General features: G+C 37.9%; 1 protein-coding gene across 1 annotated transcript in view; it reads right to left on the bottom strand.

Annotated features, from left to right (window-relative positions):
• The window catches only part of HTT (huntingtin), a gene marked incomplete at its 5' end in the record, with an annotated part of 85489 nt that overhangs the window by 53210 nt on the left and 18974 nt on the right, over positions 1-13305 (bottom strand). The window contains 11 exons of the mRNA XM_082482480.1: positions 1030-1130; positions 1542-1605; positions 3607-3746; positions 5298-5395; positions 5487-5645; positions 6339-6479; positions 7878-7989; positions 8939-9057; positions 9339-9462; positions 11253-11617; positions 12033-12113. Coding sequence (XP_082338606.1) covers positions 1030-1130; positions 1542-1605; positions 3607-3746; positions 5298-5395; positions 5487-5645; positions 6339-6479; positions 7878-7989; positions 8939-9057; positions 9339-9462; positions 11253-11617; positions 12033-12113 — 1504 coding nt within the window. The remainder of the gene's footprint in view (positions 1-1029; positions 1131-1541; positions 1606-3606; positions 3747-5297; positions 5396-5486; positions 5646-6338; positions 6480-7877; positions 7990-8938; positions 9058-9338; positions 9463-11252; positions 11618-12032; positions 12114-13305) is intronic.

Here is a 13305-nt window from a genome sequence, read left to right as displayed (position 1 = left end):
CCAACAACATTTTCAACAGTGAAAAACTGCAGTACACATTTTTTATAAGTCCACTGACAGAAGTTTGAATGAATGCCCATGGATGTTTAAGGGGCTTGTGCAAGATTGTAGCAGATTTCCTGGGCAGTTAAGTCTTTTCCAACCGTAACACATGTGCTGTCACTAAATCAACATGAAGATAGGGAAAAACTCCAACTCAGTTAATAAAACAACTCCATTTTAAAATCAAGTCCCTGAATTAAAGCAACAAATTTTAACTGTGATGCAACAGTTAACTATTTCTCTGCTGAGCTGTTTCTGCAATACAAGTGCTTTTAAGGGGCAGAATTTTTAAGGTTTCATTGTCTGTTATTTGTTATTAGGAATGGACAGCAATTAATAGTCTGAAAAACTCAGAAAGAGACCTCTCTGACAGTAAGATATTCCAGGAATTCAGTATCAGATACTCCCAACTTCTTTAAATGTAAAGCCTAAGTCTTTGAACTCTAATAAATAAACTACCAACTAATCCTTACTGTTTGGTGCTATTACCTGGACAGCAATTGTAACTGTAGTAGGTTACAGCAAACAGCTCCTTCTTGAACAAGATTAGCTACTTTACTATAATCAGTGAGTATGAAAGTTTTAAGATACACTACTTATAACCATGTGGAAACTACAATGTTTGGGAATTAGGACAACTTCGTAGAACTGCGACATTTTAAGTCAATCAAATACTGTCAGGACATTGAACAAATCACTTCAGCATGCAGAAAACTAACTTGAGAAAGGTGAAACTGAAAGTGACCCTCAGAATATAATATAGTAAAATGTAAATGTAATGTTAATAAAAAGCAAAGCACAATTGCCTGATGATTAAGAATGATGCATGTTCCAGGTACCATAAAGCTGCATTTGTCTCCCATCCCTCATTTAAACAAAAAATGAAAAAAAAAACACTATGGGATTATTTTAATTATAGGTACACAGTAACATGTCTGCCTTTCTAAACTCCTTTTCTTTTTTAGAAAACAAACCAAACATATATACCTCACTAATGAAGCTGCAGCTACATGTCTCACTCTTGGATCTTCATCTCCAAGCAGGCATATTACAACATTATTAAGCACTCTCTCCTGAAGTTTTAGTAGCTACAAAATAAGTTAGCACAGTAAAAGTTCGTTGAACATTTTCATCATTTGACCAGATTGTTAAAAGATAGATAACTGAGATTTCATCTGTCATACAAGTCTGTAAGACAATCTTTACCTTAACATTGCCAAATACACTATTTAAATACATGAATGCCAAAATTTTTTTAAAGTTTAAAAAAAACCAACCCCACAACAAAAACCACACTCACACCCCAGGGAACACTAAGATATTTGTATCTCAGTAGTAAAGTATCTTTCCAATTTTATCAAGTCTCAGAACATGAGCCTACTTATAGGAAACATACTTAGAACAGTTATCAGCATTGATAGAATTTAAACATGACCTTCTGAAATTGCAGTGGTACCTTGATCCAGAAACACAATATACTGATTGAGTAATGTACTTACACCAGTATAATGATGAACACCTCTGTGCAAGCTATCAGTTTTTCCTTCCAAGAAGCTCACTAGCCTATGGCAAAATAGAATTTAGAGTACATTAGTTAACATTAAAGGTTTTTTCTCTCTTCAGTGCTCTGATGGTTCTTTTTGTTTATTTATTATTTAAAAACACCACTGCAGGGAAAATGTAAGTAAGCACGCTTTTGGCTACCTTTAGAAGTGGTAATCTATTTGCTAACTCGTATCTGGCTAGTGTAGCAGAAGAATTAGTTTCCTTTAGTTAAAAAACATCATTTACACATTGTGATTGTAATCCTATGTTTTTTCCCATGCACGTGGAAATCAGACTGTTTTGTAAAGATGGTTACACATTCCAAATATCACTATTCAGAAAGAATCCAATTTTGTATGACTAAACATAATTTGAAGAGTTTTCATATTAGCACCTTCTGTCTTTCAGATGGGAAGAACCTGTAGAGAATGAGGGAATGCAAGAAGAGGATCTTCATCTACTTGGATTTGTGCAAAGCGTTTGACACTGTCCCACGCGATATCCTGGTCTCTAAATTGAAGAGACATAGATTCAACAAATGGACCACTCGGTGGATAAAGGACTGGCTGGACGGTCGCACTCAAAGAGTTGGGGTCAACAGCTCGATGTCCAAGTGGAGAGCAGGGACGAGTGGCGCTCCTCAGGGGTTGGTACTGGGACCTGTACTGTTCAACATCTTTGTCGGTGACACGGACAGTGGGGTCGAGTGCACCCTCAGCAAGTTTGTCGATGATACCAAGCTCTTTGGCATGGTAGGCATGCTGGAGGGCAGGGATGCCATCCAGAGGGACCCGGACAGGCTGGAGAGGTGGGCCCAAGCAAACCTCATGCAGTTCAACAAGGCCAAGTGCAAGGTTTACATCTGGGTCAGGGCAATCCCAAGCACAAATACAGGCTCAGTAGGGAATGGCTGGAGAGCAGCCCTGAGGAGAAGGACCTGGGGGTGCTGATTGACGAGAAGCTCAACATGAGCCAGCAGTGTGCGAGTGCAGCCCAGAAGGCCAACCGTATCCTGGGCTGCATCAAAAGAAGTGTGGCCAGCAGGTCAAAGGAGGTGATTCTGCCCCTCTACTCCACTCTCATGAGACCCCACCTGGAGTACTGCATCCAGCTCTGGAGTCCCCAACTTAAGAAGGACGTGGACCTGCTGGAGCGTGTCCAGAGGAGAGCCACGAGGATGATCCGAGGGCTGGAGCACCTCTCCTATGAGGAGAGGCTGAAAGAGTTGGGGCTGTTCAGCCTGGAGAAGAGAAGGCTCCGGGGAGATCTTATTGCAGCCTTCCAGTACCTAAAGGGGGCCTACAGGAGAGCTGGGGAAGGACTTTTTACCAGGGCTTGTAGCAATAGGACTGGATAGGAATAGGAATGGCTTTAAACTAGAAGAGGGCAGGTTCAGATTGAACATTAGGAAGAAGGGTGGTAAGGCACTGGAGCAGGTTGCCCAGAGAGGTTGTTGAGGCCCCATCCCTGGAGGTGTTCAAGGCCAGGCTGGACGTGGCCTTGGGCAACCTGGTCTAGTGAGAGGTGTCCCTGCCTATGGCAGGGGGGTTGGAACTCGATGATCTTCAAGGTCCCTTCCAACCTAAACCATTCTATGATTCTACGAAGTAAAGTCCTATTCATTTCAGTGTAACAGAAATTAAGCAACAGAAGAGAGCTGACAATAATGGAGAACAAGTCAGGGACTTTTTTCTTTAAAAACACACAAAACTGGATATGAAATCCAAGTTAGTTTCCAGATTATATGGTCTCTCTCTGATTACAGATTTACAGAAGACTTGATAGAACAGACCACTGAACTAGAAAATCATATACAGTGTTACTAGAATTGGGCTTGGTAGTGAAGTTAATTGTAACTTGACAAAGGAATTCATACATTCCTTATATGAATGATTGGTCTGAATTAGTTTTATGAAACTCAATGTTTCAGAAGAAACTGCTCCATTTTGGTTCCAGTTTCCTATACACAGCATCTTTGCACTGCAGCTACAACACCCGTAGAAAAATATAAACACTTACCGAAAATCTACCTCTGCAAGTGTTTCCAGAAGTTCCGTCCTTACTAGCCAATATGAGCTATTCTTCAGTGTAAGGAGGTCAACAATTAATTGTAAACCTAGTTCACTGTAACTGCTACTACATAAGCTCATGATGCAATGCTAAGAAAAAAAAAAAAACAACTTTCAGTTATATTACAGAAGAGGTTCTCTGAATCAAAGTATCTAAGTGATCATAGAAATCTGTTTTATTTAGAATACTTAAAAAAAAGTTATTGTTATGAGCTAGAAGAAAATACCAGAGCTGGTTACTTTGCAAGGCTAGGACATTAGCTCCATGTCAACTGCTAAAACCTGCTGCTGAATTTAAACTCTGGAAAGGAAGATAAGCCTCAAAGATCAGAAGACAATACTCCAAAGATTAAGGTATAAAACTTGCAGGACTTAAACACCACAAGCACTATATTCTTACCTGTTCAAAAGCAGTCTCTCCTAATTTCCACAGGGTATTTTCAGATACCTGGGTCTGATTTCCAGAAGTTTTTGAAAAAGTCATACCTCCTCATTTTAGACTGTTCAACTATATGCACAATGTGTGGGGTTTGGAAAAAGTTATAGAACTCAACATTTCTATGTCTTATTTAACTACGTGAAAATGTACTTTCTTGTTCAGGGATTAACAACCCAAAACGCTTTCGAACATTTCTGCTGAACGGTATGAAGTCAGGCTACGTAATATATGGAGAGAAAGAAAAAGTCAAAATTGACTAGTACAAGTTGCCTGAACTAAACAATTCTAGTGAAGCCTTCTAAAAAGCCATAATCTTAAGTGCAATCGTACATGAAACCACTATATACAGACAATAAGATCATGGAACAGAAGATTAAAAAGATAGCATCATTTAACTAATGGGATTTCCTTCCCTCAGGTGCATCACAGACACCTCCTCTTAGAATATGAAATCATACTTTCCCTACATTAATTATCTGCATTTTACTGAAAGCTATGCTTTGCCTCACTGATCCATACTGATGAATTAATTTCCCTTGGTCTCCAATTTGTCCCTGTTCTACTTTTTTTGAAAATTCCTCAAGGAAAATCTCACTCCTTCACCCCCCTGCTTTTTCACAGAACACCTTCCATAGATTTTATTAAAGAAATAAAAATTCACCCACTCTAAGTTCCATTCACAAATTTAGCTATCGTCTCTATTTTAACAACTGCCAGATCTTCTACCCAATTTGAAACACACGCTTTCCTGAGACTTTCCCAACTTTTAAAAATTATTATTTCAGAAAATATTCACTATTTTACTTGTCATTTCTCACATTTAATTTTCGCTCTTCAAATACAGGCTACAGCCAGGTGTTACGTGTTCACACTTCCCTGTTTAGGCTAAATATCCTTTCTATCTAATGCACTCATCTTATTGTTGGATCGTGTAACATTGCAGTTCATACCAGTACATTTATGACTGGAAATACCGTGATTAGATTATACTGCTATGTGATCTAACCAACATAATTCTTTTCCAGCTGTTTGTTCCTCCATTTCTGTGCCTGAACCCATGTTTTCTACAATAAAATTCTTGGGGAAGACATCTTTTTTTTTTTTCTCTCCATGTTTCTACACCTGAGCATAGCAGCATCCTAGTCAATGAATAATGCCCCTGTGCTCTCTGGCGGTGCAAATAAATTAGTACTTCTGCTTACCCTCACAGCTGTACAAGCCAGTTTGCATGTAACAGAGGACTCGTCTTTCAGCGTTTTCTGTAGCAGAGGTATGCAGTCTACCAAGGAAAAGAGATTTCCTAACAAAAAGAGAATTTAGAGCAATGAAGCAAAAGAAGATTTTGGTTACATTAAAAAAAAAAAAAAGACACACTTAAAACAAATTGTTACCTGTTGAGCTTCTGACATTTATTAGCCATTTTTCCACATCAAAGCGCGATTTAATTAGAATGGAGTTGACAATTGTTCCACACAGAATGGCAGTAGCTCCTCTAATCTGAGGATCTCCATGGTCAATGTAGTTCAGAATATCTGACACATACTGCTCCTCTAAGAAAATAAGTTACAACTACTTTATTTTAAAAATACTAGTCTGAGACTTAACTGTTGCCTAAAAATGTTTTAGTGGAGATAACGATTATTGTACAATCAATGTCAGCATATTCACAATATACCCGCCTTAGTTCTACCTTTCAGGGAACCCTTGTATGTAATCTACAGATCATTCACACTATCCAGAGTAATTATCACATAAAAACGCTACTGATTTATTTCAATTGTACACAAAATTCTCTGTGAAATTCTAGGAAGAGTTTTGTTCAATACATTTTTGCCACTATCAGTATCAAACCAGTTGAATAGTCTATGTCCCTGTTGATCAAATTGTAGCATACATAAAAATGAACCTAATGGCTTAGAAACCATATATAAGATGGCCTGAAATAAATTAGAAGAAACCATTTATGAGATGAACAAACTGCTTCTATATAGCGGTTGTACTGACAAATTGAAGCTGTTTTAGAAGCTGTACAAGCTCATCCACTGAAACTTAACTCTTATTACCAAAAGAAAAAATAAATCTCACCATACGCGCTACTAGTGCGGACAGCACTTTCATTCCAATTGGTGCAATACTGGTTTGCAAATAGTAAACTGGGTTTAGAATTTTCAGTACAGATGCTGTCACATTATTTGAAAACCCAAAGACACAAATTAAAATGGAATATGTGAACTGCAACATACCATACTCTTCTCCCATTGCTTCAAGGGGTGTTTTGTATAGTTTGCTGAAGAAAGCCTCAGGGTGAAGCGCAATGGCTGCTCCAACACAACTTACTGCCAGGGCTTTTACACTGACTCTCACGTCTCTATCAGGAACTAAAGCTGAGGAGAAGTAAAAAAAGAAGGGGGGATGTATTTAAAAGCTTCCAAAATTGTTAAGTTAATGAATATCTCTATGTGATGTAGATAGCTTAGCCTGGACAAAAAATATGAAGGCAGAGCAAGTACTTCCACTTTATCAGAGGCAGCAGTTATACGGCTTTAAAAAAAAAAAAAAAGGCAAAAAATAAGTAACCCCACACGCTGCAAGTCACTTCCTTCATTGCTGAGAATACAGCTACTACACTGTCTTTCCAAAAACAATACATTAGAAAAGCACATGAACAAGTAACAGCTTAGAAAAAGGAAAAAGAACAAACATTTTAAATGCTCGCTTCAGTCATATATAATGACACATACACACATGCCTGTGACATGGACTTCCCAGTGAAAAAAATGGAAGCAACAGTGTATGCCACAAAGGCTTTCTGGAAAATCCCTACTGACATTTTATTACTATGTTGAAAAGGTAAATAACTCCTCTTTTGAGCCCCAACAGCCTCCTCTAACAACTACTTACTGTCAAAAAGTTTCTCTTTGACCATCACATGTGAAAAAAAAAAACAAACACCACGAAAAATGGCCACACTAACTTATGCAAATGCTGTACGATGTTAGAAATGGAGAATAGATCAATATGAGATTTCAGCTAGGTCTTTGAAAACTTTAGGTCAATTCTCTGCTTTACTACAGCTGAATAATTTAAAATCTGAAGCTACAGTTCCCAAACAAAAATAGGCACAAGAGCAGTTCCTCTACCTGAAGTACGTTCAAAAAAAATTAACACGGAATCCAAACACAACTGAGTGATAAAAGTAAAAGATATTTTTAATCTTGTTTTAATTAAAACAAATTAAGGCATTGTAAACAAAATCAACTGTAAAAATATTAAGACAAATACTTGAAAGAACTATATTCTTCTGAACTTGTTTTTTAGAATTTTCCACAGAATGGACTGCAACTCAGAAAATTGTTTCCTTAGCTTTTACTAAGGTATTGATACTTTTACAGCGGACAAACTGGGCACCCAACACTGATAAAAAGTACTGATATTAGATTGTCTTCACAGCTTCATACAATCCATAAACTGTCATGACCTCACAGGTTTTTCTCAAAAGAATTTACAAACTGTAAAAGTAATTAAGTATTTGACTTAAGGGTTTAGTTACCATAACACTTCTTTAGATGACCAATGGCTCAAAATAGGATTCATTTTAAAAGGGCGTAAATTTTTAAGTATTTTTAGGTTTTTCTGTACTCTGATGTGATCATTTAAATCAGGACTGTCACAGAAAAAATTCACCCCCAAAATCTCCAATAAAGTGAGATTAAAAACCAGACAGAGTAAACATTGTACATTGAGAGACACAGTGAACCAATGAGTCTTGAATAGAAGCTTACCTCCTTTCTCCCCAGTAAGTAGAAAAGAGGCTGACAGAAGTCTAACGCAGTGCACTAAAGGAGCAGAATTTCCATCGGTATAGTGACCTATGTCTCCTTTTACCCTGGAAGGCTATTGAAGGTAAACCACAGTTTTTATATGGATAAAAATCAATCTTCAACTTCAATAAAATACTAAGCACAACAAGATTTAGAAATACTGCACACCCCCAAATGTATAAAGGTTGTAATACAAGATGTTTAATACATATTCCAAAAAAAAAAGGCCTTAAAATTTAATGCTTTCAGGAAGTTTTTATCCAGTAACAGAATCGGTTTAATTTTATCACAGAAGCAACAATCATTCTGTAGATTTTCTGAATTACCCAGACTTGTTTGCATCTGAAAGAGTCTGATAAACCACTTTTGTCACCAAGCAATGATCTTTGGAAACTTTGTATGAGAAGCAATTAATTCCTAAGTTCTTTCCAAAGAAGGCTGACAACCTTCTGCAGTTTCACATTTAGAATTCCCCCGTAGCCCAAGCTGATCTGCCTGCCACAAACCAAACTCCCTTTTGCCCCAGCTCAGAACAAGGCCCAAAACTAAAGTCAGAAAACAGTAAGAGGGAATCAGCAACCTGTGGTTAGAACGGCATGAGCCTCACTGCAGAAAGAGAGGCTCAAAGAGTAAGACATAACAACTTCTGAGATCATAAAGTTACCTACAGAGCTAGTAACCAGCACAAAGGTATTTCAGTATAAAGTATCAGTGTACCCTACTAATGTACAGACAAAAGGGATGTGTTCTCAGCAGTTTATGTTCTATTATGGTTTTGCTGGTGATTGCATTCAAGATATCAACACTTGCATATTCACCTTATGTTAAGTGAAAGTCAGGCTATAACTCGTATTTAGTATTCAACCTTAGTTATTTTGATCTATAATGAAGTACACCACATATACAGGCTACCCCCATTTACCACTAATTTACATGATCAGAACTGTAATTTATGTTGTGGTTTTTTTTTTTAAACATAGTTGTTTTAAACTTTAAACCAGGCCACTGCGACTAATTCTCACCTTATTTTCATGATCACCAGGATCTGCTGCATCTTCTTTTGGCGTAAATCTATCTACACTGCTATCAGAAGGTTGCCTACTATGGCTCATGGTTTTCAACAGGTGAGGTTGTTGAAGAGCTTTAGAAAAAGGCAATTCATGAAATAACATTTCAGATGCAAATTAAAAGCACTTTAATTTAACTTAATTATACAAACATGAAAAATAAATTAGCAGTGATAAAAACAAGTGATTTATTAGAAGTGTTGAAATATATTCCTTATCTTACATTTCAATCTAGTTGTTTTTCATATCGGTTACATGTCTTCAGTCCCTTCGAAGTTAGACAGCAGATGCACCTGTAACACCTGCCTTAAAGGTGCCACCAGTTCTGTTTCCCCCACCCCATTTATCAACATACCAATAGAAGAATTTCTGAAAGACTCTGATGAATCGTCTTGGAGAATATTTGCAGCCTCATCTTCCTCATCCTGCAGCTGCCCAATTTGCATTCCAGAATACTGTCCTTCGGCACCTTCCAAAACCTACATAGTGCAAGGACAGAACTTAAAATACCTTAGCTTAACACACAGTACTAGGTCTCAAAAATGCAGTGTTAGTAATCTAGAAATAATTTAAAAGCAAAAATGAGCCTGATAAATATTAGTGTACAGTTGCGTGCAGGCCCTAACGCAGTTCCCCTCTTCCTCCAGCATCTGGTTTATTAGAGGCCATAGTTACATGTGACAGTCTCAAACACCTGAGCCATGAAATTGGACATTAACAGTAAGACAGTCAAACATTGCCTCCCTTGCAGCTCTCCTTGCTCACTAATTCCAAGCACCACTGTCCCTCTATCTCAGCAGCTACAAATCCTTTACAACACCTTTACTGTCACTAACTGAACTTGTCCCTTCCTGTCAAACTCTCCCATAAACTCACTTGCTCTGGATACGAAAAGTCAAACTGAGAACACACTGTGTAGGACAAGTAAGATTGAACATATTTTAATTCCTTCATTCTAAACCAGAGACCACTAAAATGGACGTTCTAGAAGAGAGTTTGACCCTTGGTGCCAGTGCGATATGTAGGCAATAGGTGTATGGAAAAATAACCATAAGAGACAAAATAAATCGAAGTTAATGAAAGACAGCAAAAGTAAAAAACATTTCCTTGTTTCTCAGAAGACAGAAGGCACTTCTTCAGTTATTCCCTGATTTTATAATCACCTGGAAATTTTTAAAAAGCTTGTGTGTAGGTAAGTGGAACAACCCACTTTCAATTAGGAAAAAAAATTTAACTTGTAATTACTGCTTGTAAACAATATGCAAACATACATACACAACAGTCTGACAAGACTTTACAACAAAAGCATCTTGTAAATACACACAACTTGTCAAATGCCTACTCACTTTGGGCTCTGCACAGCCTACATTTAATTCAGAGACAATTATCATCATTCCTTTGGTTTTTGAATCCTCACACTTGCAGGAGTATTTGCTTATCATAATTGTAAATTTAACATTTTTTGTAGTGGTAAGAGACTACTACTCTTCCAAAGTTACTATCAGCAGACATAAGCCAAAAGTTTGATAATGTTTGAAAAAAAGAACTTAAGAAATTCTAAGTTTTCCCCTTTTTGCATTTTCTGCTCTTGCTTCCAGTAATTATATTTTTGCTGGTTTTATTACCTCAGAATACACTTGCCTAGGAGAGACAAATGTCTTAATAGCTATATTGTATGCACATTTCAGGTGTTTGTTAGATATGTAACTGCTACATTAGTAAATCATGCAATATTTGCCCAGTATAGGATAAATCGCTAAGATGTAAACAAAAAGAAAAAAATGACTTGTGCTGCCAAGTGAAAAAGCACAGGCAGAAAACAATGTGAAGCATTAGATTTCAAAAGTATTCCTCTATCATTCCAAATAGACTATTCACCCTTTAACACTTCCATTAACCCTCTGGCATCAGAACAACTAACATACCTATACAAAATTAAGGATATGCTACTAAGAGAATATATTTATGTCACGCCTTTGATATTGATATTCTTCCAGTGAGTGACAATCTGTTAATGCCTTCATACGACCCACATACGGATTACAGCTTTGTTGTTTTTAATTACTGCTGAAGTGAAAGTGTTAAAAGGAGGTCAAGCTCTCCAATAGAGGTCTGAGCTGCTGACCTTTCCATTGTTACTAGCTGAGGATTGAAAAGTAGAAGATGAGTAAGTAGACGAATCCAAGTCTGGGCCCTCCATGGAAGAGCTCTGAGATATGTCGGGCCCCTCAGTAGAAGGTGATCCCCCCTCTTCCCTTTGCACACTTACAATTTCAGAACTGTCCGAAGGGGTCACAGCAGAGTCTGGACCTTCTGTAGTAGTCTGCGAGCTATCGCTAATTGGTGAGGAAGCCTGTGTACCATCATTCAAGTCCATAGTGGGATCTGACTGGACAGCACTGATCTGGCTGGAGCTTCGACTAAGCACATCATCTTCTTCCCCCTCAGTAGCTGTACTTGTCAAATCACAGCTTGTCAGGTCTACGGAGTCTGACTGCAACGTATGCTGAGAACGCGGCTGCTCAGTAATGATATCATGTCCAGCAGAATCAGCAGCTGAACTCCCTACTGACCCAGCTGTTGATACACCTGATGAAGAAGCTACTTCACTGGTTATCTCACCCTTCATAGAAGCTGCAAAACAGACATTTATGAGTCAATCAAGTGTTTAAACTTGTCTTTCACTCTTGATATGGACACCACATACTAAGCCACATATTAAACCATGTTAAGGAAAGTGTATCACTAAACATTTAAACTACAGGTAGTGAAATAAGCATCTGTAAGATGCCATTCCATCTACACCAGTAGTTCAATATGAGAGCCTATCCATTAAAAAACAAATGCAGTCAACTTCATTAGGTAAGTATAAGTTTTATACCCAGGAGTATGTATGGTTTCAGTTTTGTTAGCATGTCTTTTGAGTGCCCATCCACTTCCTATCCACCATAACACATCACTTTCATATTTTACATAGAGCAATAAAAGAATGGATTTGTAATGTATAGCAACACAGGTTGACTGCACTGCTAAAGGGAAAGCCAGCTACCTGCAAATGATGCAGCGCTCACATCTGATCGGGTTTCGGGATCATCCTCCAAACCTTCTTCTTCACCAAGAAGTATTTTACCTGAGAAGTGATATAAGAAAAACCTTTACAGTTTTTCAAAATTACAGTCAACTTGAAATGCTGAACAGCTGAAGTCAGTTAGAGGTGATGTCTATTTTTAAAGAGGGTTTTGTTTGTTTGTTTGTTTTTCAAAGCTATGACAAGCAACAGATGTAAAAAGAGAGAGGAATGAAGAAAGGGAATATCCAGTCCCTGGCTATCTGATCAGGAGAGAAACAGACAGCAGTGACAAAGAAAAACACAGTTAAGTAATTTTCTTTAACAGTGTAACTGTTCAGGAAACTACCTAGGACCTTATTCATTCTAGTTTATTTTTGTGGGCTATATTTACGTTCCCACCAATTTCGCCAAGTATGTCCTATTACAAAGGACTGGATACCTGGCATCTGGATGTCTGCCCTCAACTCAGAAGGACATTAAAGCACCACAAGTAATAGAATAAATAACATCTTCCTCCTTAAGACGATGAAAATTATCAAAGGCTACTTGCAGTTTGGGGCTAGTAACTCCAATGGTAACAGCATGGAAAATGCCTAGGGGGAAGAGCAGCACAGACTAGAAGCACAAGACAATGTAAGTGAGACAGGGTGATGAACCATGGATAACAGCCATTAAAATCCAGGCACTACTAAGGCAAAAACCTTCACAGAGTCTTTTGCCATAGGAAAAATGAGGACCACTTACAATCTAACACAATCAATCATCAGAGTTCGCTTACTCACAGAGTAATGTCTATTTTAAATAGAGGTAGTGGAAACAGAAAGACACCTGCAGATGCATGCTGCCTGGGAGCAAACCAAGGACATAACTGCACTGAAAAGTCTGTAAATGGGACAGGACACAGAGTGCAGAGGGAGCTACTGAGCCCTTCCTTCTGGATCTTGCAAGTCACTTGCTGAGACAGAGGGATTCATGATAACTGCTTTGAGATAAGCCTGTTTTGCTGTTTAGAATAAGCTTCACTGGTAGTCTAAGATTGACCATGCAAGATACCAATGTTTTGATAACTCTAGGTGAATTATTCTTTTGCATCTCATTTAAGTTGCTGGGGGGGGGCATTAACAACTTTTGTATTAATTTCTCTACCACAACTGATTTCATACACAGCAGTAGCACTGTAGAATTGTCTTCCTCCAAAAAGTATGTTTTATGCTATTCAATCCTGTAAGTAAGGCAGAAAAGTAACCTTGAC

Source organism: Vanellus vanellus (assembly GCF_965231255.1).
Source record: "Vanellus vanellus genome assembly, chromosome: 4".
NCBI classification, from domain to species: Eukaryota; Metazoa; Chordata; class Aves; order Charadriiformes; family Charadriidae; genus Vanellus; species Vanellus vanellus.
This window is presented reverse-complemented; position numbering and strand designations above follow the sequence as displayed.